A 24,210-nucleotide genomic window follows, 5' to 3' on the forward strand; every position below is an offset into this window, starting at 1 on the left:
TGAGATAGAAATACAAACGCATTAAACTTTCATAACACTTAAAAATATTTCTGAGCTAAATCGGAATTGCATTCCCTCGTGAAGCGCGAAGGCTGTCAGAAATACGTGATAGAGTGGAGAGCAATCACATACTGCGCAACTCTGAGTGATACGACACTGTAAGACGTGTATTGCCATGTGTAAACACAGAACATGTTATACACCGCACCTTTTATTGTAGCATGTTGTATATATGATGTTATAATAGTCATTAAACGCTTTATATGACTACAAAATTTATAAGAATACATCTCGAAATGAAACTTTATCTGTTACAGCTTTAAGTAAATAATTCTTTAAATACGTCCAATTCGATCGTTTGAAAAAAATCTCCGTTATAATTTTATATTACTTACGTTTTTGTTTTCGTTATTTGTACGCGTTTATTTGTATTCGTTTTTTGCCACAAATTTGTTAAAAGCTATGGTTAACGTAGTATTTACTTTCTTTTAAAGAAGAATCATGATCGAAGATGTAAGAAATAAATATTTAATACAGATTTCGTATAAATGGTTACTAATCAATCGCCGATAATTATTTATTTACCTTATCTAAAGTATTTAAAATTATATTTATAAAGTTGTATAAAAATATCCAAAACATCTCTTCATCCAAAATACTGCCTTAAGACGAGACAATTTGCGCGTTTGAAACGTGGTCGCTTACGATTTTCCTTGTAAGTAGGCTCATGATCACCTAGAAGTGAATGGAAAGAGCTACGCTCAATCAAATATATCATAAATAAATAGATCCGCAGAAGAATCAAGATCACGAACGTAGCTGAATTGCTCATCTGAAGTGGCAGTGGAAGGGGTACAACACTGGAGTACCGTATGTAGTATGTAGTAAGAAAAGGACCAATATTTAGCCACTTCCGCACATGCAGTCGTAGTCGTGCAACAAAGTGCACCGCCCGCCAGCCCGCTGTTAAATGCGCATGCGGCAAACAATGCGAATTACACAACAACCACCGTTTAATCACTTAACACGTGTTTCACCCCTCCACACGGCATCTTCGGGAGTTATGCTACACCGATTAGTGCCAAACACAGTCACAGAGTACACGATTGTTGGTCTACTAAATATTGGTTCTTTTCTTACTTTGGAATGACTTCCGCAAAATAACGCCTGATTCTATTAAATAGTATGAAATGACCACCAGTAGACGTGGCATGGGTAGGTCTTCCACTAGATGAACCGACGTACATAGTTAAGGTTGCGGGTACTCGCTGGAGTGCATGACAGGTCATCGTTGTGATCTTGTTACTTATGCCTTGCAGAAAGCACCTATCTCCTAGCATACTTAAAATTTAAGATGTACTCAAAATAGTTAATTAATTAAGGTACATATTAAAAACAACGGAAGACAGTTTCTAGATCTTATGCAGAAGAAGGGTTCGTTAGAAATGCTCAAATTGTAAACCTGTTTATTATAAGCCATGTATGCACGGGAGGTAATATTTTCAGTTTTTTATAGAAGCCTTTCTTAACTTATTTGTTTTATTACCAAGCAGTGTAATATGGAGTCATAGAAAGTTTTTTTTTTCTTTAAAGTTTTCAATTAATTTAGATATAAAAAATAAGTAAAAAATTCAGTAACACCGTGTAATCCATCTCGCCTCTCTTAGAGAAAAGTTTCTGGTAAAAGAAACTATGAAAAATCGATAATAACAAGGTCTCTATAGATAATAACATACTTTTACTTTTACGTTTATTCTTTCTGTTTTGTAGTGAATTGTGTACGATTTTAAAAAAATAAAAATCCTTTTGCTGTAGAAGGATTTTTACATCTAAAGTATGATAATGAATTGCTCTAGCACCGTGTTAAGGCTATTATAAAAGTGACCACAAAAAACTCGTCAGAGTTTGCTAAGGGATTTTCTCAAATTAGTACGTTTTTGGAGCCATCGCAGCTTTAAGTTGCAGTGTGCTGATATCGGAGAGGTCGATATGATCGTAGTTTCTATCAAACTGGTACCTTCAGGATTTTTTTCGTGACTTATACAAATAGTGAAAACATGATCTGGAGTAAATAATATTAAAAATAATAAATAAATATACAAAAAAAAAATGTCGATGTTCCTATAATTAATTGTAGATTATATTTATTATTGACATATTTTGTGCGATGTAGTTCATTAAAATTCAACGTAAGTAAGCACATTATTTTGGTCAAGCGATGATAAGCCAAAAAACCGAGACTTGCGATAGTCGATCGTGGCTTCGATTCCCCAGAAAAATCGCAAATAATTCGCACTTTATGCATTAATTATACGGGATTACCACTGTTAAAAACGAGTTTCTAGGCGATGGTCAGCGGCGTCTTCTTTGTACAATAATACGACAATGTAGTGGCCAACCCGCCTGCCAACTGTGCCTATTATTGTATATTCCCCCACAGACATTTTTGGGCAGGCCTATGCCTTGTGTATAAACCTAAAATACATTGCCAAAAAAAAACAAATTAAACACTTTATACAATACGTTATACTTTCTGTTTAAACTTAAAGAACAAATATAACATAATTAACAGACAGTACAAACTAAACTATGGCAATGGAATAATAACATAAGTAGACGAATAAAATTATAAAATTAACCTACAAATAAATATTCGTGAAGAAATACAATTTCGCATTAAGTTGAACAACGTTACAAAAATTTAAAACAACTAAGCTAATTGTTCGTAAAAATGAATTCTTTAATTAGAATGTGGTTTCGCAAACCGCAAAAATTTAAATTGTAAATAATATTCGACCATTACTGGAACTCGTCCGTTGCAAGTAGAGCAGGGAGAGACCGTGCTACGCGTTTCTCGGGGAAACAGGATGTTTCAAAATTACCGCAATAACGGTAATTGCAATTTGCTCCTGAAAATACCGACAGTTTTAATTCACTTCTCTGTTAATTATGTCTAGGTTTCCCGGCAAAGAATTTATCAATACTCTTTATGAAAGCTACACTAAAAGGGAAAAGTTCCAATCATTCATTAATATTTGAAATAGACTTTAAGAAGACCGCCATTTATGTAGGCCGCTTGCTATCGGTCATATTGGAAATATATTGTTTAATGAAACTAAGATTAAATTAAAAATAATTGCTTAATGCAATGCCAAAACTCAAGAACGGATCGACCGATTCTGTATTTTTCTTAAAATTCCCTTTTCCCGTCTTGCTTTCAGGACAGGGACATACACCTTTCTACTTTCACCTACCCTCTCTGGTCCTTAACAATTTCTCTCTTTATTCTCTCTTTCATCCTTCATATTTTTATATCATTCAGCATTCATTCAACATATAGCATTAACCCACATTATATTTACGCATCGCCTCCCATTCCTTACCGCAATTCCTGTTACACGGTTTTGTTATGCCTAATTACGTCACCCACCACCCTGCAACAAAACCGCAAGAAAGTGTGGGCGCTCTCCTCCTCTTTCAAAAGGGAAACGACGTTGCCGCAAGCAATGCTCCTACCCATTTCCACTTCGCTTGCCACTCTAAGCCCTCCATATATGGGACAGCAAGTAATTGCGTGTACCACGGTCTGTCCACCGCTGGGTCACAGATGCTCGAGGGACTCCCTTTGAGTTTAACCCTGAATAGGTACTCTAAGAATCCTCCATATAATTTTTGCTTGTATGTTAAGTTTAAGAGAAGATTCTTATGGAAAAGTAAATGGAAAAATTTCTAGAACACTATCAAATACTTTGGTAGAAATACTATTTCTCTTTTCCCGTACAAATGACAGAGTAAATTAAAAATCCACAACTGTTACACATATGAAGCTCAACAAAACTAACTAGGACTAAAACTAATAAGGGCGTTTTAAATCGATAACTAACAAATGTCATGTATTATAAAGTATTAAAACGAAAATACAATCATATTCTTTGTAGTCTCGCAGAGCGTGAAACATAAAACTTATTTTTGGACGTAATCGTTGTTTATGATTAAAATATTAAAACGATAAATAAGGTGATCACTCCAAAAAACGATTTTATTGTTTTAGGTCAACAACTTTTGATTGCACAAAGTCTATCAGAGAGACTCATTCGTAGATGTATTATATTAAACTTATTAATGCACAAATTATCTTTAATGTATATGTGCAAAAAAACATGTTTTTTATAGTAGAATTCTATGTCTTCTATTATGTCTTTTTCAACCCTTATACAGCCATAGGCCTCCCCCAAAAATCTCAATGTAAGATATACAATAATCGTCACGCTCGGCAGCCTCACAGTGTGGTTATTATGGTACAAAGAGGTCGCTGTGGCCCATCCTCCGGAAACCTGTTTGTAAGCGGTGGCAATCTCATAGTGTTAATGCAAAAAGTGTGAATTATATAAGATTGAACCGGGAATTGAATCCTCGACCTACAATCGCAAGTGTTAGTCCTCTACCGTTAGTTAAAAGCTTTAAAAAATATTTTGTTGTAATTTTGAAGATAACGTGCCTAGTGTAACTGACGTTTCGAGCATTTTACATTTACGTTGGATGGGAATCATCGAATCTTTTATAAGTAGATTATATATAGGTAATTCTTCTAGTGCCGTTAGTCTGTCTGATTGGAAGAAGTTTAGGTAGATATGACCAAAGCACACACCACCTGTAAACAATAGATGTTAAAGGGGCTAAAGAATCTACTGAATAAACTTGATTTGAAATATTTTTGGTACCTCTTATAATTAATTACATGGTAAAATTCTCGAGAGACGAATCGAATTTTTCATAAATTCTTAATAACCTAATGTATTACACTGTTAAAATAAAAAATCCGTACATATTCATTAAGAAAGCAACGATAAATTCTGCGCAATAATTATTAAACTAATGTAGAAGTCCACGTTTGCTTCTATTGCGCTTAACAGAAAAATATCGCTGTTTATTAAAGAGAACCGAAGCGTATAACACGTAGTGTGGTGCAGATTTCATTATATCACGCATGGTACATTACGCAAAGATCTCTATATATTATTTATTGCCAAGTACAGAATATTAATTATTGATAATTATCAGATTTAATTAATTATTAATCACGAATATACGTTATAATAGGTGATTTAAAAAAAAAGTTTAATAATATTCAACCTTCACTTAAGAACGTTTCATATTGCTGGCCACTACATTCTTTCGCGTTCGGATTTCAATTCGAACGTCGATTTGAATTCGGATTCCGTCAGTAATGTGACCGATGTCATTGCATTTGGGTTGGTTTTCAGAAACAAATACATGCTTTTCGCTAAACCCTAAACGCTTACAAATATTTACCATAATTTTTTAAGAAAATGCGTCTTGAATTGTTTAAAAGAATTTTAGGTTTGAATAGTATATCGATAATTCTCACATAAGTCTCAAGCCCATCCCTCAACTTGACCGGCTTTATAAGGTTCAACTACTACAAATAGAGAATAGTGGTTGCAGTAATAATGGGCGGCCGTATAGTTACTGCTCGCAGAGCGTTAAATTTATATTAAAAACGACAGCTATAAAACTGCAAATATGTGTACACAGTTTGTATTTGATAAAACTAACTGACCGCATCTTTCAGTTTGAAAACAGCTTTGTGTATTTATTTTATTCTTTATTTGCTGTATTCTTGAATAATACCTTCTTATAATAAATATGTACAAACTACTGGAATTTATATATTTTTTTATATATTCTTATCCACATATAATTATTTAGAGTCGCTACTTGTGTATTATATTGCCAAAAGAGCTCAATTTGTTAGAAAATAGAATCTTAATCGCACTCCCCTACAAGGGCATCGATAATTAAAAGCTCAGTGGTTTGCAAATGCGCTCTAATCTGTAAAGATCCCAAACAAGTTAGGTTTTATTTTTGTGGTTTCTTTTACAATATATATAATAGAGTGGTATATAAATTCTCTCTCTAACTCTATTATTATTTAAAGAATCCTTTACACAATAAAAGGATTTTTTATAAATAATTATGTCATAAATTTCTTAAACTGTTCAGAGACATTACATAGGAATGCAGTTTAGACCAGATAAACATTACAATACATAATTACTCAAATTTGAGACTCTAATGTATCAATAAAGAAAAATTAATAAAAGATTTGACTTTAATAAAGTTTGACAATTATGCAATGTTTTATATGGTAAGGGTTGTTTTGATCTTTGATTGAGCTATTAAGATGATTGCCGTACTTCAGAAATTCTGTACTAAAAGTTAGCAAAGTGTTTTAATTAACGTCTTAACTCGTTGCCAGCGAGGAAAATACTATGAAGTTTACGAATTAACTAAAGTATCCGCCCCCGACCTTACATTGTAGAATTTTAAAACGCCTATTTTAACGCAGTGAAATTGTACTAATTTCCATTTATATATCCCTTGAAGAAATTTTTACAGAAATTTTTGAACGAAGCACACGATAGGCGTGTATATATATTAAATAACTCTGCCAGCTTTCAAAAAGGTAGTTATTATATAGGTATATTTCGTAAATTACAATGGCAAGTAGATTTTTAAGAGCCTTTTGCTTGTCACTGTATGTGTATAATATGTCATTTATAAAATGTATTTACACCAATTTCTAACCCCTTCTATCATTTGATGACCATCCGCTCTTTATTTACTTGGTAACCAAGGAAATCCAATGGTTGTCTGGCAGAAATCACCGTTAGTAATAATCCTGCGCTTTGTACTTCATCTTTTGACGATTTTATCCGATTTCTTTTCATATCTTATGAACAATAAAAAGTAAATAAATAAATTAATATTATAATACCCTTTAAACTCTAATAATAAATCATTTTCGTATTTATAAAATACGAAGTGTATATCAGTATACAAGCATTGCACAGATAATTTTTTATAGATGTAAAAGTTTTTAAGGGGTACGTATGTCCTTGATTAGTCACCAAAGTGCTTTTGGACAGTTATTTCTAACCAACCTGTATAAATCGATTATTCTAAAATATGTTACATTAATTTGTTTTTTCTTTTGAAATGCGATAGGACAATATCTTCTACAAAAAGTCGGCACGGTCAAATAATAAAAATGATTAATTTTTATATGCAGTAACCCGAATTTTCAAAAAGCTATGTTACTAACGTTATTTTTGATGCGTAGATTTTTGAATAGGGGTATGGTACACGTTAATCAATAAATTTTTCTTAGTCATCATTGTCATTTTAGGCGTAAGACATAACATTAAAATTGGCTTTACTATAAATTTCGAACAGGACGGGAAGGAAGTGATCTGCATTCACTTTCTACCTTCTGGGTGAACGGCCTTCACTGGGCTTGCCGGTTCATATTATCTATCCCCCAATTAAGGCCCCCAGTGGCCTACTAGTATACCCGCCATTTGATCTGCCCAGACACTTCAAATTGCCAATCCGATTTAACTATATAAGTGATCCCGAATATATCACATTTTATTTTATTTAAACGGAAAAGTAGCGAATTCAGTTTGGTGGTGTTTATCTAATAGTAGATCTTCTCTATTATATTCAAAGTCCACTACCGAGACATTTTCAAATATAAATCAAAATATCTTTACTACAGCCTTCAATTATTTCAAACATTATAAAAAATTCAGTAATGTTAGTCCGTGCAAAAGCTACCACCGGTTCGTAATGCTAGCCGGATAAAAACTCAACAGTTGCACTTTTTAACATCAACTCTGCAAATGAGTCAACTAAGGAAGTTCCACACATATCGACCAGCTAAAAACTCTTGTATTCTTTAGTGCTACTGCCAATATGTTTTTAATTTTAGTTTTAAAACTAAGAAAATGAAAGCCTAAAGAATCTTATTGAACTTTCTTATATTTATATTCTCACAAAGTTTTCGTAAATAATTTTGATGACTAAATTTATTCGTAACAAAACCGTACCGTACGTTACGTAAGTATTTAAATTTGAGCTTATAAATAATATGCCAATAAATGGAGCAGAATAGTTTTTTGCTTTTGAGCTATAAATATTCTGCATAGCTCATTTTGGTAAAATGAATATACAATTAATTTTAACGGCCCAAGCCCATAATAAATTTCCGTAAGACAAAATGCTATGAAAATAAGTTAAATAATCCCAAAAAAACTCAAGAATATCCACCCCATTTACATCTATTTTCTTACCTATTCATTTGAAGCTCTAGTTTTTTCCAATAAAACTAAAGTCTCCTATCATATTCCCTTCTCTAAGGCGCTCGAATTCGTGGACACAGACGATTCCATGATGATCCTGCAGGTTTTTCCATAGCGTCAACCGTTTCATACATAACAAGATCAAAGTATTCCATAATTTTGTGCGTGAACTTTTACTCAGAAGCGCTATCCAGTATAACATAGGATACTATATATTCTTACTAGGTCGCACTAATATTAATCATTAATAAAATTTAATAATGATGTCGATATCAAATCGGTATCGATACCGCTCATTTTGCGTTGATCATTATATAATGAGATATATACGCTCAAAACGTTATTCCTAGCCAAAGTCCTATAAAGCGCTTGAACCTCGAAAAAAAAAAAATTCAACTTCGTTATAATTCATGAAAAAAACATTTAATTGAGTTAGCATTTATCACTTTATATCCGAAGATAAAAATTTTGTTCAAGTGTTTCTATAAGATTAAGACATCATAGATATAAGTTAAACACCTTATCGCACATGAAAATTATAGCTGGAATAACAAAATGTGAGTTCCATATCTCCTCGGATATGAATTGAAATAAAAAACATAAACAATGCAAATCCTCGTCAAACCTGTATTAAGCGCGGCACATAAACTTGTAAATGTAAGGTAGACGTATCATTTGATAAAAGCGAACGTATACTCACGACGTGACAGGAATGTAATAATGTACATGTAACGTTGCTGTGTGTCACTTACGGCCACACGTTTAATAATATGAGAGCGCGGAATGCGAGATGTCTGTCTCACTGATTCGCATTAACACCACTGTGACAACGTTTACGTTCTATGGATAACAATTCCGACACAAACATTCGGGGAATGAGCTCTTTATTAGAACTAATTAAACGTAATGCGAATAACCTTTCCACCGCTTGGCTTCTTTTTATAATTGACGACTATATTTATCTCTGCTGATATGAATAATGAATTAAAAGGGACTTTTCCTTGCACTTCATCTTTTTTGATGTTAAATAAAATTGCGAAGATGTGAAACCCTCCGCCCTAAGAAATAAATTAAGAAGTAAAATGTAATATCATTTCCTCTGGTCCATTAAAATTACATATTAATTAAAGATTGAGTAACATAGAAAAGTAGTCTCAAACTAAAGTGTTATTAAAATTAATAACGTAGTCAATACTAACACAAAAACTATCTGTTGTATGACTTATGTCACTTCTGCACCATCGTATAGTTATGGCGTACCAGTTAAATTCAAATCAATACCCTACAGTATACAGTATCTTAAGTTTATGTTACATAAACAAAAGGCATCAGTGATACGTTTATTCCATCGCAAAATATTTCCAGCAGTGTTGGAAATGCAAGTATAGCATTTCCTTAATATTGTCGGTTATTATGTAAATCGCTGAAAAAGCGCCGCGGTGCTATCGGTCGAATCTATGGATGCGCTTTCAAAGCGTTCATTAACATAATTTATTCGCGGCTGTCAGTGCCGGCCTTAAATTTGTGGAGGGCTGTTTTTTAGCTTGGAAAAATTGTACAAAACGGTCACGTATTTTTTAGCGTCAGTGGATCCGCGCGATCTAGTTTAATAATGTCATAACCAGAGCGCGCCGAGACCGGCGTGATAAGTTCGGATACACATCAGCCAGGAGCCGGATATTCGCCGATCGTTTATTTTGTATGCAGGTTCCGTTTCCAAAATGCATTTCGTACACTATGGAATAATATTACGAAAATAAAATTGCTCAAATTTAACATCTTTCAAGATCATAGAGGGTTCTTTTGTTATTTGATTTATTGTTCTATATTCTTTAACGTATTTATAAATTGATGATTATAAATTTACGATATTTTATATTAATCTACCATACTGACCGAACTGTCATCCAAATTGGATGGGCAGCCTTCGGGAAGCTACGAAATATCTTTTTTTCCAATGTGCCTTAATATCTGAAGATGAAGTTCTTTGACCAGTCTTGCTGGTGATGACTCAAGGATCTGAGACCTGGTAGTTTACAATTGGTTTTATATGAAGGTTTAAAAGTCATCCATAGGGTTATGGAAAAGATAGATAGATAGGCTATCAGAAATAAGATCCGTCAACAAACCGAGGTTAGTGACCTAAGTCGAAGAATTGCTCGTCCGAAGTGATAGTGGGTGGAGCATATTGCTCGTACAACCTGTCGGTTAGAGCAAATGAGCTCTCTAAGCGCCGTTTCATGGCGCGTTATTATTACAAAACCTTTATACAATTTTATGTAACAAATATACTGATGAAGTGTTAGCAGTATTGAATAAAAGCATAAACTCAAAAATACAAAATCGCAAAACATTTCTGAAAAACATTGGTGAACATGGCATCAAGTTTTAATTTAAAAGGCCTAAACAGTAGAAGTGAAGTAATTCAAAATTTACAGAATGACTTTTTTCAATTTAATCATCAATGAATACTTATACAATGTAACTGGTTATTAGTATATAAAGTTCAAGAGGTCAAATTAAAACTTATTAGCAGACAAGTAATGTATGGTACACGCTATGTTAAAATCAGTGGTTTAAGAAGTTATAAATAACGTAATCATAATACAACAAGGAATAGCATAAAAATTGGATTATAATTTATAAGACAACCTCCTAATATGTAGATTAAGAATTAATTATTGTTAACTATCTGTTCCTCGCACTATGTACGAGTAGGTTGGCTTGTAATAGAAAAATAAATTAACATAAAATATTTTAAAATGATCACATTATACAAGGTGATTGGAAATAAATGTATAAGCTTTAAATCATTTACACCTATAAAGAATCAAATGTACATGGTTCATCGTATTTTTTTAGCTTAATTTTAAAAAAAAATTTTTTTAAAAGGTTGAAATTATTTCATTGAAAATTTTTCTTCTGAGAGCTATTTTCAATTAACTGTCCCTTAATTTTTTTGTTGTAATATGCAGGGCTGTCTGGTTGCCGATTTTGTTTTTAAATGCGATTATTTCAAAAAATAAATAACGGTGCGAGACTGATCGTGCGGATTTTTCAGTCACGATGTTGCAGTGGACGAGTGAGCATTGTATATGGGATGGATAAGACCGAATCTAAATTTAATTGAAAATAACTATAGTATATGGCTTAGAATACAAAACTTCGTTTTCAGCAGTGTATGCAACTCTACTCTGATGAAATCTTCTTTAACAGATGAAATTCACATTCCTATTCTATTGCTTTTTGTTTTTTATAAAAGTATGGCACATACTACATTTTTCATGAAGCTAAAAAACATGAAACTACTACCAGACACTGTATAATTAAGGAAAAATAATATACACGCGAAATCGCCAAAACAGTAGGTACACACACTTTAATGATTTAAATCTGTTGAAGTTGACTTTAAGAGTTGAGTGGAAGCGTTTGCGTTGGTATTAAAATACAAACCGCTCAGAGAACAAATAGAATTACTTTCTGCGGCTTTTGTAGATTTATCTCAAGAAGAGTATAATACTTTTATTTGTGGTGGCGAATGGTCAGTAAAAACTAACGTGCGTTCAATTCTCCGGGGCCTATGTAATTTCCCTGACAAAATTTAATCTAAACCTCTGTGATAATAAACTAGGCCTGAAGATTATCGTCTTATTTATTTCGTACAGATAAATAGTCCGCCCTTTATGTAAATAAGTAATTAGTAGAATAAGTAATTGTGATAAACTATTTGAAACTTGTACATTTTCTAGCCTGGCTTCACATTAGGTACATATGGAGGGAAATACACAGAGAGATAGTTTATAGATGTAAAAGCTTTAAAGAGGTAATTGAGCAGGTCCTTTACTGTTTTAAAGTATGATACACCATATTCAACAGTCAATAGTTTAAGAAATAATTAATAACGTTAAAATGATATAACAAGAATAAGATTTCTCAAAACTAGGATTACTGCATATTAAAATTAATTATTTTTACTATTTCTTGCCGCAGGCTTAGTACTAGCAAAAAAAATAATTAATTTAACCTTTTTCAGTGGTCTTTTATACAGGTTGATTGGAAATAGGTATAAAAACTTAAAAGGGTGTCCAAAATACTAAATAATCTTGTGTGCCCGCCCGTGTTTATAAAGTGGTTCAAAAATCAAAAACAGAAGGATTTATTGCGAAATGAAATATTTATAGGATAATAGATGGCTGCTCCACTAGAATACGTTCGCGAGAAAGAGCTTCGAGTGCTACCTATTCAAATGTGACTTAAGAGTGTTAGAATGTCTCAGTACGTTTTATATTTCCCCTATCAAATTACGAGCACATTCTTTCTTGTTTTCTCACTAAAATAAAAATCAATAGTAGTGTTAATTATAAAAATATTAAATAATTTACATATTATATTCAATTGTTTATTTCAATAGACGATCATTTTACATTGAGCATTTAATACTTTACGTATCAATAGTAACGGGAATACTATTTTCTCTTTTCTTTGTTTAGATGGAATATAAAACTATAACTACATTCATAGCATTTTAGGTAACAATTATGAAAATATTTTCGATCTATTTAAGCTAAACATACAAATGGACTATCATCTTACAATACACATTTCATGTTTCACGAACCAAAGTAGTAACTAGTATATTCTTATGGCTACACGTTTTATATCCATGTATTAAAGTAGTGAAGGCATATTTTCCCCCCATTCGTACACAAATTGGACTTAATACATTACTTAAGGTTTTCATTTTAAATTAATGTACAAACTTTTGAAATCAATTGATCATATTACAAGAAACCTCCGTATATAAGCAGTCGTTTAATAAAGCACACGTACATTAAAAAAAGCATCAAAGATTAAAATTATTTGCTCCAGGGTTTCACAATATTGTTTTTGCGCCAGCTGCGGTTCCTCCACTCTAATATCTCGCATTTCGCTTCAACAGCGACTAATTTATACTGTCCGATTGCTTTCTCATTAAATTTAACGCACAGTTTGTTAATATTTACTTTTGCTTTACAAAGCTCTTAATTATTTTCCGGCGCGGTGGTGAGTCGGAAATGTACTAATTTAATTTGTAGAGAAAGTAAAAAGGTTTTTATTCAAAAACGTTCTATATTTATATTTAAAGCTAAAACGATCATCTCTTTTACTTTTTCATAATCATTAAAAATAAATTTATTCTCTTTACTTTCCTTTCTTCTATAAAAACGAACTTAATTAATTATTTTAAAACATAAGCTATTCTACGATTTTCATACTATTCATTAGATAAAAAGAGCAAGAAATATAGAAACAAAAGGATGCGAACAATAAAATACTTTTAAGATATTAAAACCTTAGGTGTTTCTTTATATATAACTACATATATACATGTAAATAAAAATTAATCGCTAAATGCCTCGCAACAAACGCATAACTCAACCGAGAGAATCAATTTAAGTATTTTTTTATATCGTTAAGGCACGAACAACATTAATATAAGTTAACTTTTTTTTAATTCACATAAGATCTATATAAGTAGAGAAAAATGGAAGAGTTGGAAAACAAATACTCCAAAAAAATATCTTTTTATGTAAACTACAAAGATATTGAAACACCTGTCTAGTTGTCAAACATTTCACGTCAACCGAAATAAAAAAAACGTGTTGGAATGTATTAAAACAGAAAATATCTTGAACGTTACAATGAAAATATAATCCCATTATCATTATTTTACGCAAAACTAAACTCGTTCTTGTCACGAATAAATTAATAAATAAAGTGATTGCCTTAAAGTACATTTTATTTTATGAGCAGTGGTAGCCTAGCAGCTGACTGAGACTTGCGACGGTAGGTCGCAATATCGATTCCCGGAATACATTCATAAATAATTCACACTTCGTGCATTAATTGTATAAAAATGCCATCCTTTGCGTACCATAATAGCACACTGCGATCGCCAACCCGCCTGCCAAATGTAGCGATTGTATTATATCCCCCTAGATCTTTAGGAAAGAACTATGCCTCGCAGTAGGCGTCTTTATGCTGAAACAACGACATTTTAGTTATTAATTTTTCTATAGAATTGTATTAGGATAATAACTTGTCACAGTAAGCAGAAACTGGAGGTAGATAGATCCTAGCATTGATCCATTAGGCAAGTGATTATATTTATTATTATCAGTCTATCTAGATTGTGAGCTCAGCGCTTGGAGCGTTCGGACGTGTTTCCCTGCTTTCCCGCCTCCCGTAGTGACTTGCAATTAGGTTCGCTGCCTTGCACCCCGGTGCAAGGAATTTCTGCGCACAGCGTTTGGAAGTGTGGAATTGTCTTCGGACTTTCCCACCACCCTCTCTGCTGTTGTTGCCCGTCAAATCCTGTGCCCCTGCGCACGGATTCACTACGTTCGGCGTTTGGAGCGTCGTAAGTGTCTTCGGACTTTCCTGCGTCCCGTAGTTGCCCACGTAGTGTCCGCCTTCTTGCACTTTAGTGCAAGAAAACCCTGCGAACAACGTTTGGAGTGTCGGTAGTGTCTCCATACTTTCTCGTCACCGGCAAGAGGAAGAGGTCACTTCGTGCTACTACCTCCTCCATTTACTGCAGCAGTACCTCCAAAACTGCCTACCCGTCGGCTAGCCTGGCCAAAAAAGCCGTACGCAAGCTCTCCCAATGGTTGCTCCCCAAGCAACCGTCCGCCCAACCTCAACAAGTGGCCTCCCAAGGCCCTCCCGAAACGGAACTAAACCTCCTCCGCCCGTCTTTCTACACGACAAACAAGCGTGGAAATCAGTCCAATCATGGCTTCTCGCCAACGAGATGGGCAGAGCCAAGAAGCCAAAGAATACCGAGACAAGAGCCTAAGAATACCACTCAAGGTATCATGACCAGCTTCACCTCTGTCGACGACTTCCGTCGTTTCACCCGCCACCTGCGGGAGGAAAGCATCTCCTTCCACACGTACGCACTCCCCGACGATAAGCGACTTCGAGTCGTTATCCGCGGCCTCCCGCTCGAAATAGAGATCGCCGACGTAATCGACCACCTCAAAAAAGCGGGCATCCCGTTATCAACGCGAAGCGCGTGACATTTCTGCGCTCCCCGTGCCACTTATTATGGTTACTATAGAGCTTTCCTCCGAGGGAAAGAAAATTTTTGCCCTCAAAAAGGTCTGCTCTCTTTCAGGGATCTCATTCGAGGCCCCTCACCGCAAAGGCATCGTCGGCCAATGCCACAGATGCCAGCTGTACAGCCACACAGCCCGCAACTGCTTCTCCCGCCCTCGGTGCGTCAAGTGCCTAGGGGATCACGGGACTGCAGACTGTTCTCGTCCCGCGGTCACAAAGACAACACCCGCGTGTGTCCTCTGTAAAACCGAAGACCACCCCGCCAACTACAGGGGCTGTCTTAAGGCGCCTTAAAAACGCCGCGCAGGCCGCCCCTCGACCTCCCGCCCTACCAAAGTCGATGACTAACCCGACCAACCTCTTCAGCTCCCGCGGAGAATATTTAGAAGCCCGCTTCGAAATCCCTTCTCCCTCCTCCGCCCCCCGCCACTTCAGCCTGGGCGATGCTACTCTACCCGAGAGGCAAGCCCGCCATCCTCCCTACTGTCCCATCGGTTGCTCACAAGCAACCGAAACCCTCCAAACCCCAAACCGGGTCCCCTTCGGCAGCCGAAGTAGACCCGGACTCTCGCGACCGCCGTGTAGTCCTTGCTTCGTGCTACATACTCGACACTCCACTCACTACACTATACACATCTCCGCGTGTAGGCGTCTTTATCGTAACTGAGCTACGATCCCAAGCGTAAAATTTTTAGTCCGTGGACCTCTGTTACCACAGGCTCAATTTCGATGAAGCTGTAGAAAGCTTAGACCGGCTAACAGCACAACATCAAATACATCAAATGTATCATTCCATCCATCCATCAATAATTTATAATACATCTTCTAAATTTGTTAAGATTACTAATTAGTAATTCAATAGTATTTATGAATTTTTAGTGATCATTATAGAAATTTAGATTTTTATCAGGTCATGATTTTCTGGTTCACTTTTTTCTGATAAAAATTTAATTATTGTAGTCAACGTCTTACTTATATACATTGCGTTATAACCCAAAACTAAATAATATTATCCATAAGCATAAAAAGTTACAGTTTGTTTCACCACTTTTGTTCTTAATATTTTGACAAAAGTTAAGAAAGTGCGGTTGAAAGGTTTCGTTTTGAATCCCTCAGCGCGATACAGACTTAAGTGCATTCGCTTGTATTGTCAACTCTGAATATTAACTTATTCATTTAGCACATTTATGATTCTAAAATTATTTAATATTCTTCATTTCAGTTCGTACTCAATGGTTTAACATGATAGGTAGGACAAGGTTATTTTAAAAAGAAATCCTATTTTTTAAGAATTTATGATTAACGGAAACCCTTAGGTATTCTTTTTAATTTTGAATTCAAACACCTAACGACTAAGCGTATAATTGCTATACCAGTTTCTTTAGTTGGAGCAGTACTCGCTCGATGTTTCAGCTTCTGTATGAAACTTTTTGTTACATTTTGTAAAATTTGTTATGTAACTAATTTTATAAAATGTAACACTAAACACAATTTTAATAAAATAAAAAAATTACAACCTACCTACACATCGCAAATATTCTATTAAGAGTGTTAAGTAACTTTAAGACCGGTTTTCGTAGCGATCTTTGAGGGAGATCTGAACTTTGCAAAAACTATCAACGAATATGATAATAATGAGACGATTTTTTTTAACTTGTAGTTTTTTTATCTTCTTTCGGTAATATCTATCGCTGCATGACAATCGTTATGTATGCCTTTTGTTTCTACTTTAAATATGTTCGAAAAATTCTCCGCCCACGGCCCGCGAATATTTTTCCTTAGTCACCTCTCTCTCACAGAAACTACGTAAGGTGAACATACGTATCAGGTGATGTTAACTTTTACTTTTTAATTAATCACCGCAAAGTACGTCGAAGATCGTGTCGATCTTTGAAAAAAGCCAGGCCGTATATCGGCTGACATGCTGACGATGATACAAGATGATATTTAGGTTATGGAGTTACGTACAATCCAGCAAATATATAGAAAATATGTTTTCAGTTTAAACGTATCGGTGTGGACTTCCATTAAGAATTTGTATTAACTGTGAGTTTACATCTACTACGTATTTACCACTATGTATTTACATTTTTTAAAACAAATAATGTATTATACAATGAAGTGGCCTTTGTATTTATGTAATCATTTCAGCCGTAGAACGTCAATTTCTGGCCATGGACTTTGCCCGAAGCTTTTTGTAGTCTTCCAACGATTTTAACAAGGTACTGTGTCAATTATATGACATAATATATTCAAATCAATTAAAATAAATATAAATAATGCAAGCGAAATATTATAAGCATAAAAGTTTCGCTGTTTTCTGAAAGAGTTCGTTCATAAACAAATACAGTATTTTAACCCGAAATAGTAAATTCTAGAGGAATTAAGTTACAAAAAACGTCACACACAAACAACACTCCGATTACTTAAACACAGAGCTGTTAAACGAGCGGTACAGCACACAGCAATTTTCTGCATATCTATTTTTTCCCTTTTCCACGAGTCCTCTTTTTACTACAGAACGGAATGTTTCATTTAAAAGAATGATTAACTTGGTTGTTACTAGACTCGTTAAACAGCGTCCACTCATCGCAAGAGAATTCTTTACAATTACCAACGATTGCAATTAAATGAGAAATATCGTGAAAATAATTCACGAGCTAAACAATTATTTACCATTTTATTGGCCGACGTCTTAATTAACAAAGGCATTCAGAAAAGTGTTTTTAATATCTATACCTTGTTTATAACCACAGTTGTGGTCCAATAGAAGAACTAAAACATTAAGTATGTACTGATATCGTTACGATGACAAAACTTCGTAATTCTCGTTACTAAAACTTTAGTACAAAAATGAAGTTTAGTTGAGTTTATTTTGCTGGATTCATTTTTAAACACAAAAGAAAAATGAAAATGTACTTTGAATATTAATAATGTACGTTTTTAAAAGGTTTTTTTCGATCAATTAAACTTAAACACAATTTAAGTGCATTACTTCGTGTTGATAGACCTCGAACATTGAAGGCTCCATTTGCCACATGAAATATTCCGAACTGATTTATTTTTGTCACGTGGTTTTGGGTAAAGCGAGCAAAAATGAATTTTTAAAATGTTTCGGTTAGGACCGAAATTGTATTTTATGTAGTCTAAATGAGATTTCTTTGTACTGGGATATTTAAAATGTATATACAGGGTGTCTTGTGACAGATTAATGTTTTAAACTGAAATAATAAATATAATATTGAGCACATTGTTTTAATAAAAGCATTGAACGATATAATATAAATGTCTTCCTTCGATTTGCACACACTGTTCAAAACGGAACCTTGTGTTCTTCACTATACGCTGCAGTGAACTAAGCAGATTTCTTGGCGAATACTTTCTTTCAATTCACAAGTGTTCTATAACTATTATTAAAAATTGTTTTTTGAGGTAGCATCATAAAAAAATCCTTTGGATTTAATTCGGGTGACCTCGGTGACCACGGGATATCCTAAAATCGACTTATCACTTTTTGGGAGAATTCTTATCAAGAAATCGAAATATCGACTAGGTAGACTGTTCATAACCGAAGCAATGGCTCGGTATCTCTATTCTCATCAACATAATAATGAAATTTAGGCTCGGATTGAACCTGGACGCACTATGCTCACTCGGCCACTGCAAAGTTAAGACTGAAAAATCCACACCGTAAGTGATTCAACGGCAATACCCTACGATAGCAATGTTGATTACTTTTTGAAATAATTGCATTTAAATATGCATCTACCACCAGACACCTTTAATTAAACAATACTTTAAACTGTGCAACAAAACTTTTGATTGAACCCACAAGTAAAATGTGTCTTTTATATGAAACTGTTTAAAACATCTATAATATTATGATTTTTTTCATAATAGAGATCTTATAACAATTATATAATAATAAAAGAGCGTATTTATGTAAAAATGTGTTGTAAGCAAATCTCTGATATTACTAACATTATTTCCGTGCTTTCGACAAGTTCAAAGAATCTTCTTTAATCTTTTTATGATCCGAACGTCTGGCGGATCAAGCGACAACTACTCTTTTTGTGCCGCCGGTGATTCGTTATTTACGAATATACCAACCAACTTAGAAATTTTCGTCTACTTCTTAAGATTAATTTTTAAGGGCTTATTAGTATTCTTATTTAAACATTTTACAAATCTAAACACTTTTACAATATGTGTATAACGACTAGCTTAACTGAAGATATTTTCTACAAGGAAACTGTTCCTATCCCAATCCTCGCATTTCATTGTTGCCAGTTCTTATGAGTATGTGTATAACAAAATATGTAAAATTTTATTAACTTAAAGTCGTGAACTTCGCAATATTATTCGCATTGTCACCAGATGCACGAAACCATGAACCTGTCGCACATTTAATACGAGATCTTCAAAATTATTTTCACTTCCTTTGTTCTAGTTGTGGAAAGTCACAAAGGGGAGAGTCTAGAACTATTCCACGTGCAGCGTTCCGATATGGGTGCATACTACTGCATTGCCAGCAACGGCGTGCCTCCCACCGTCAGCCGCCGATATCACGTGCAAGTGCATTGTAAGTCACTACTTGTTATTGTCCCGGCTTCTATAGACGATTCTCAATTAGTCATTAGGTTCTCGCATGTTTTATACGACTAGTGCTATTGTTATTAAATATTCTGTCTACCGTATTTTATTGCCAAATTTTCGAAACAATTACTTTTAAGACTTTCACCTTTAACCTTTCTTTTGGTGTTATTTGTTTAATTTATTCACCGGGTTTAACAAATCTTAACATCACGGACTTACACCGGGTTGTTTGCAAATATATTCTAAGTAATTTAACAGTATCTAAAAGTATACATTAAATTTAAAAGAATATGTTAGTGGATAAATAATAACAGATAGCAGAAAGGATATTTTAAATTATGTATAAATCACACGATTAATTTAAAGAAAACCAGAAAATTCTTATTTCTATAAAATCCTTACATTGTTTTTTAAATATGTAACATGCATGAAAAGTTGTTCGGTATAAATATATCATTTTGATTCTATGCTTTATGTACCTGTTTTTTAAACTGATTTTATTGGTTGAGATGCCTACTATTTGTTATTAGCAAAGTTAATTATACATTTAAACCGATGGAGTGATCGTAACATTACGCAACAGAGGCTTACCTTATAAAATTCTCAGTGTGAACTTATGAAAAAAACTCAGTAATGCATATGGTTAAAGAAAGGAAACGGTATGGCATAGATGCTTTTAATTCTCTTTCGATTTAACTCAAGATTCCACACCTTTGTAACAGTTCACAAGTTTTGAAATACTTTGGACAAGTGATGATGCAAACGAAAGATGCCGCTGTGAATAGACAATCACAGAATTGTACAGTCAGAATGTCGAAGATACAATGATCAAGATCCACAGGTCACCCGTTTTCACAATGGACGAATCATATGTTACAGATTCGTTCTTTAGCCTGTGCCAAACGCTTCAGCGAGAGAAATATCCGGAGCCCATAAAACGGGCAACTGCCACGACTATGATCATTCTGCATATTGGCAGTGATTTGGAGCACAATTAAGAAGAATACATTTAATCAAAATTTAAGAGTGACGATATTTAATAATTTTTATAAATCATTTTCAATAAGTAAATAAATGGTAACGAATAAGCGTTTAGAAGACAAGGCCGTTGTGGCCAATTCTGAAATGTAAAGCAGCAAACGCCTATGACCTCGCTAAGACCTTCAAAAAACGCTGGATTCAGGCCGGTCCCCACCAGTCTTATTGTAAATCTACGGGGTAAGTCTATGTCCAGCGAATAGACGTCCTATAATTGAAACGATGGTGATGTGAGAAGAGGATATTTTACATATGTACCGCTCCTGGCTTGTAAATAATTCGCTTAGTCTAGTTTTATAACATGTTAACATTTTTATTTGTTCCCAGTCATACCTCAAGTAAAAGTAACCAATCAACTCGTCGGTGCTCCAATAGGAAGTGATGTAGAACTTCAATGTTACATAGAAGCTTCTCCAAAAGCAATGAATTCCTGGTATAGAGAAGATGGTGACTATCATTCATATTTTGTTTACAATATTTATTATAAATGACATTTGTTAATTCCTTAAATATATTACAGCGCTCGTGAGTGATAAACTTTTTGAAAATCCCAAACTTCGTATATCGGAAACTATAGTCAACGAGTATTCTTTGTGGATGAACTTGACAATAAAGGCGCTCGCGCCTAAGGACTATGGAACTTACGTTTGCGCTTCCGTCAATGCTTTGGGGAAGATGGAAAGTCAAGTCAGTTTACATAGTAAGTAGTTTTATGTATATTTATTATTATTATTACTCTAATGTTGGTGCTGAGGGTAGATAAGCCTCCACTCAAAGTAAGTCTCCTTGTATAACCTTTTTTGTGGATTTTTTGCAGGTCAATTAATAAGTTTTATCTCAGTTCTAGGCCTCTCAGAGATCGAACTCAGGATCCATGATTGCAAGCCGCATTCGCCAACCATAGAAATAGTCTTTAAACAGTGTAGCCCAGCGGCAGATGACTAGGGCTTGCGATCGTAGGTCGCGCGTTCTATTCCTGGGATACAACTTTAAGTAATTCTCACTTTATGCATTGGTTATATAAAATAGCCACTGCTCACAAACAAGTTTCCAGAAGATAGGCAGTATCCTCTGCTTACCATAATACACACTGCGATCGAAAAATAGACTCGTCAAAAAGATTAAACTCGATTCCAACCTTTGCAATAAAATAACTGTTTTGTACGTGGTGGATATCGGGTGGTGTAATCCGATGTTGGTTTTTGTCGTGGAATACTGAAAATATTCATTATTTTAAAACCCTCAATGAGTGCAGATGTGGGGTTACGCATTTTGTTGTGTTAACAAATTTTCTGTTAAACTACACTGAAAATTCAATTCAAATTAAAACATATTCAGTGAAGTAAGCATAAATGAACACTTTGAAATCGCCAATTATTTTTAAAATTATGACAAGGTAAATGTAAGTAGTACACCGCGGGATCAAACTGATTGATCTACTAAGAAAAATCGGTTGGAATCTTACCAGCTTAATTTTTTTAAAGTTCATTAAAAAATAACAACTGTTAAGCTGTTAATAATTTTTTTAATAATATATACATTGCAATATCAACTCAATAAAATAAGTTTCACACACTAAAAACTCTTCAATGCTATAATAAGATTTATTTGATAAGACATGTAGTTTTAGCATTAAAACTAAGAAAAGAAAACTCTATGATATCTTAGTATATAAGAGCTGATTGTATTATTTTCCGACTGATGAGTGTTATACTGTGTTAAAAATAAGTAGTATTAAAATTAGGAACGAATAACTCCGCAGGGTTAGAATTAAGTATGAACGGGTTTGCCGAGGAGCCGATGGTGTCGGGCGCTGCCTGGCAGCGCGCTCGTAGCCCCTCCACGTCTAACGCACACCCTGCAACATCGCACGCTCAGCCGTTCTCCTTCGCGAGCCACCTGCCGCCTCAAATATATGCTCTTCTGATAACTACTCTACGATATATAATTTCTTTCTAGAACTTTGTTATTAACAATTTTACATAAAGTGACCTATACAGTTACACTGTTAGGTATAGCGTAATCGAAATACGAATCTTGATTAAGCGAATATATATAGCTGTAAATTGCCTATAATTATAATTATACGTGACATTATTGGCAATTATACAAAACTGATATCGATAAACTCCACCGAATAATATAACTTAACGGTGTCAATAGATGCAAAGTTCAGAAAGGATATCATAACTTTTTCTCATCAAAAAATACTTCGTTCTCATTTGCCAACGAAATATTTTACTTTGAAAAGGCAACAAATCTGCACGAAAACATTTTGGACGCAGGGTTTTAAATTAATGCCCTAGTTCAGCATAGCCACAGTCCATTCAACTTATATGTGGATCTGGATCGTTATTTGTCGAATGATGTTTTAGAAAATGCGTGCAGTCCATTGTAAATTGTCTCTTATCTTCCTAATAAATGTGAGAAATATAATTATTGGTGCTGATAAAACAACTAAGCTCCTGAATAATAAATGCTTGTTGAAAAATTAAGTTGAAATTTTTTTTCCTGAAGAAGAACTTCAAAGCATTATATACTGTAGCTCCATATACAATAAGCAACAGGAGACTTTACTCGTTAATTTTTATATATGTCTTTTGCCATCATAATGTATACATACATAAAAGGAATGACTTTAATAGAAGAGGTCCATAAAACTCTTTGATACATATATCAAAATAATGATCTCTTTGTAACCAAAAGGATTTTAGGTGATACAGTGTTTTTAATGTAATATATGTATGTAACATATTATCGTTTCTGTAATAAAATTTTATAACCGTTTGTAATTTGTTGGACAGAATATTATTATTTTTGCAGTTCTTATTTACAAATGTTAATTTGAATTTAAGTTCGAAGCATTCAGCTGCGAAAATAATCACTCTGTAGAATGCTCTTTCATTTGTCAATTGTTTCCGAGTTGTCCTTGGGTGAAAATGATAACGTGTTCACTTAGTATAAAATGAGAATTGTGTCGTTGGGGAGAAACTACCTAATTTTTCATCTACAGATGTTTATGTAGTTGAAAACTAATTTTCTTCTCTTTATAAAGGTAAAATAGTGAATGTAGTCACTAAATATATTTCTTTTAAATCATTTACCTAATGTACAACTACATTATCTGTCTTAATATAAACTCTTTAATAATATTTATGATAGTAGTCTATGAACTGAATGTTTTTGAAATTCTTGAAAAAATATGTAACTAAATATAATACTACTATCGAAGATGAAATAAATTTAAGAACTTCTTAACATCTTGTTAAACTCTAGTATATAGCAGTTGTAAGTAAATATTAAATTTCTG

At 33.9% G+C, this 24,210-nt stretch overlaps 1 protein-coding gene across 1 annotated transcript in view; it reads left to right on the plus strand.

Annotated features, from left to right (window-relative positions):
• Positions 1-22,859, plus strand: part of LOC137926904 (lachesin-like) — a gene marked incomplete at its 5' end in the record, with an annotated part of 40,299 nt that extends 17,440 nt beyond the window's left edge. The window contains 4 exons of the mRNA XM_068770644.1: positions 19,717-19,848; positions 21,228-21,347; positions 21,421-21,600; positions 22,663-22,859. Coding sequence (XP_068626745.1) covers positions 19,717-19,848; positions 21,228-21,347; positions 21,421-21,600; positions 22,663-22,859 — 629 coding nt within the window. The remainder of the gene's footprint in view (positions 1-19,716; positions 19,849-21,227; positions 21,348-21,420; positions 21,601-22,662) is intronic.
• Positions 22,860-24,210: the final 1,351 nt, after the last annotated feature.

The sequence above is a fragment of the Battus philenor genome, unplaced genomic scaffold, assembly GCF_028537555.1.
Source record: "Battus philenor isolate CCGP_79_NKW_IND1 unplaced genomic scaffold, ilBatPhil1.0.hap1 SCAF_10, whole genome shotgun sequence".
In the NCBI taxonomy this organism is placed as follows: domain Eukaryota; kingdom Metazoa; phylum Arthropoda; class Insecta; order Lepidoptera; family Papilionidae; genus Battus; species Battus philenor.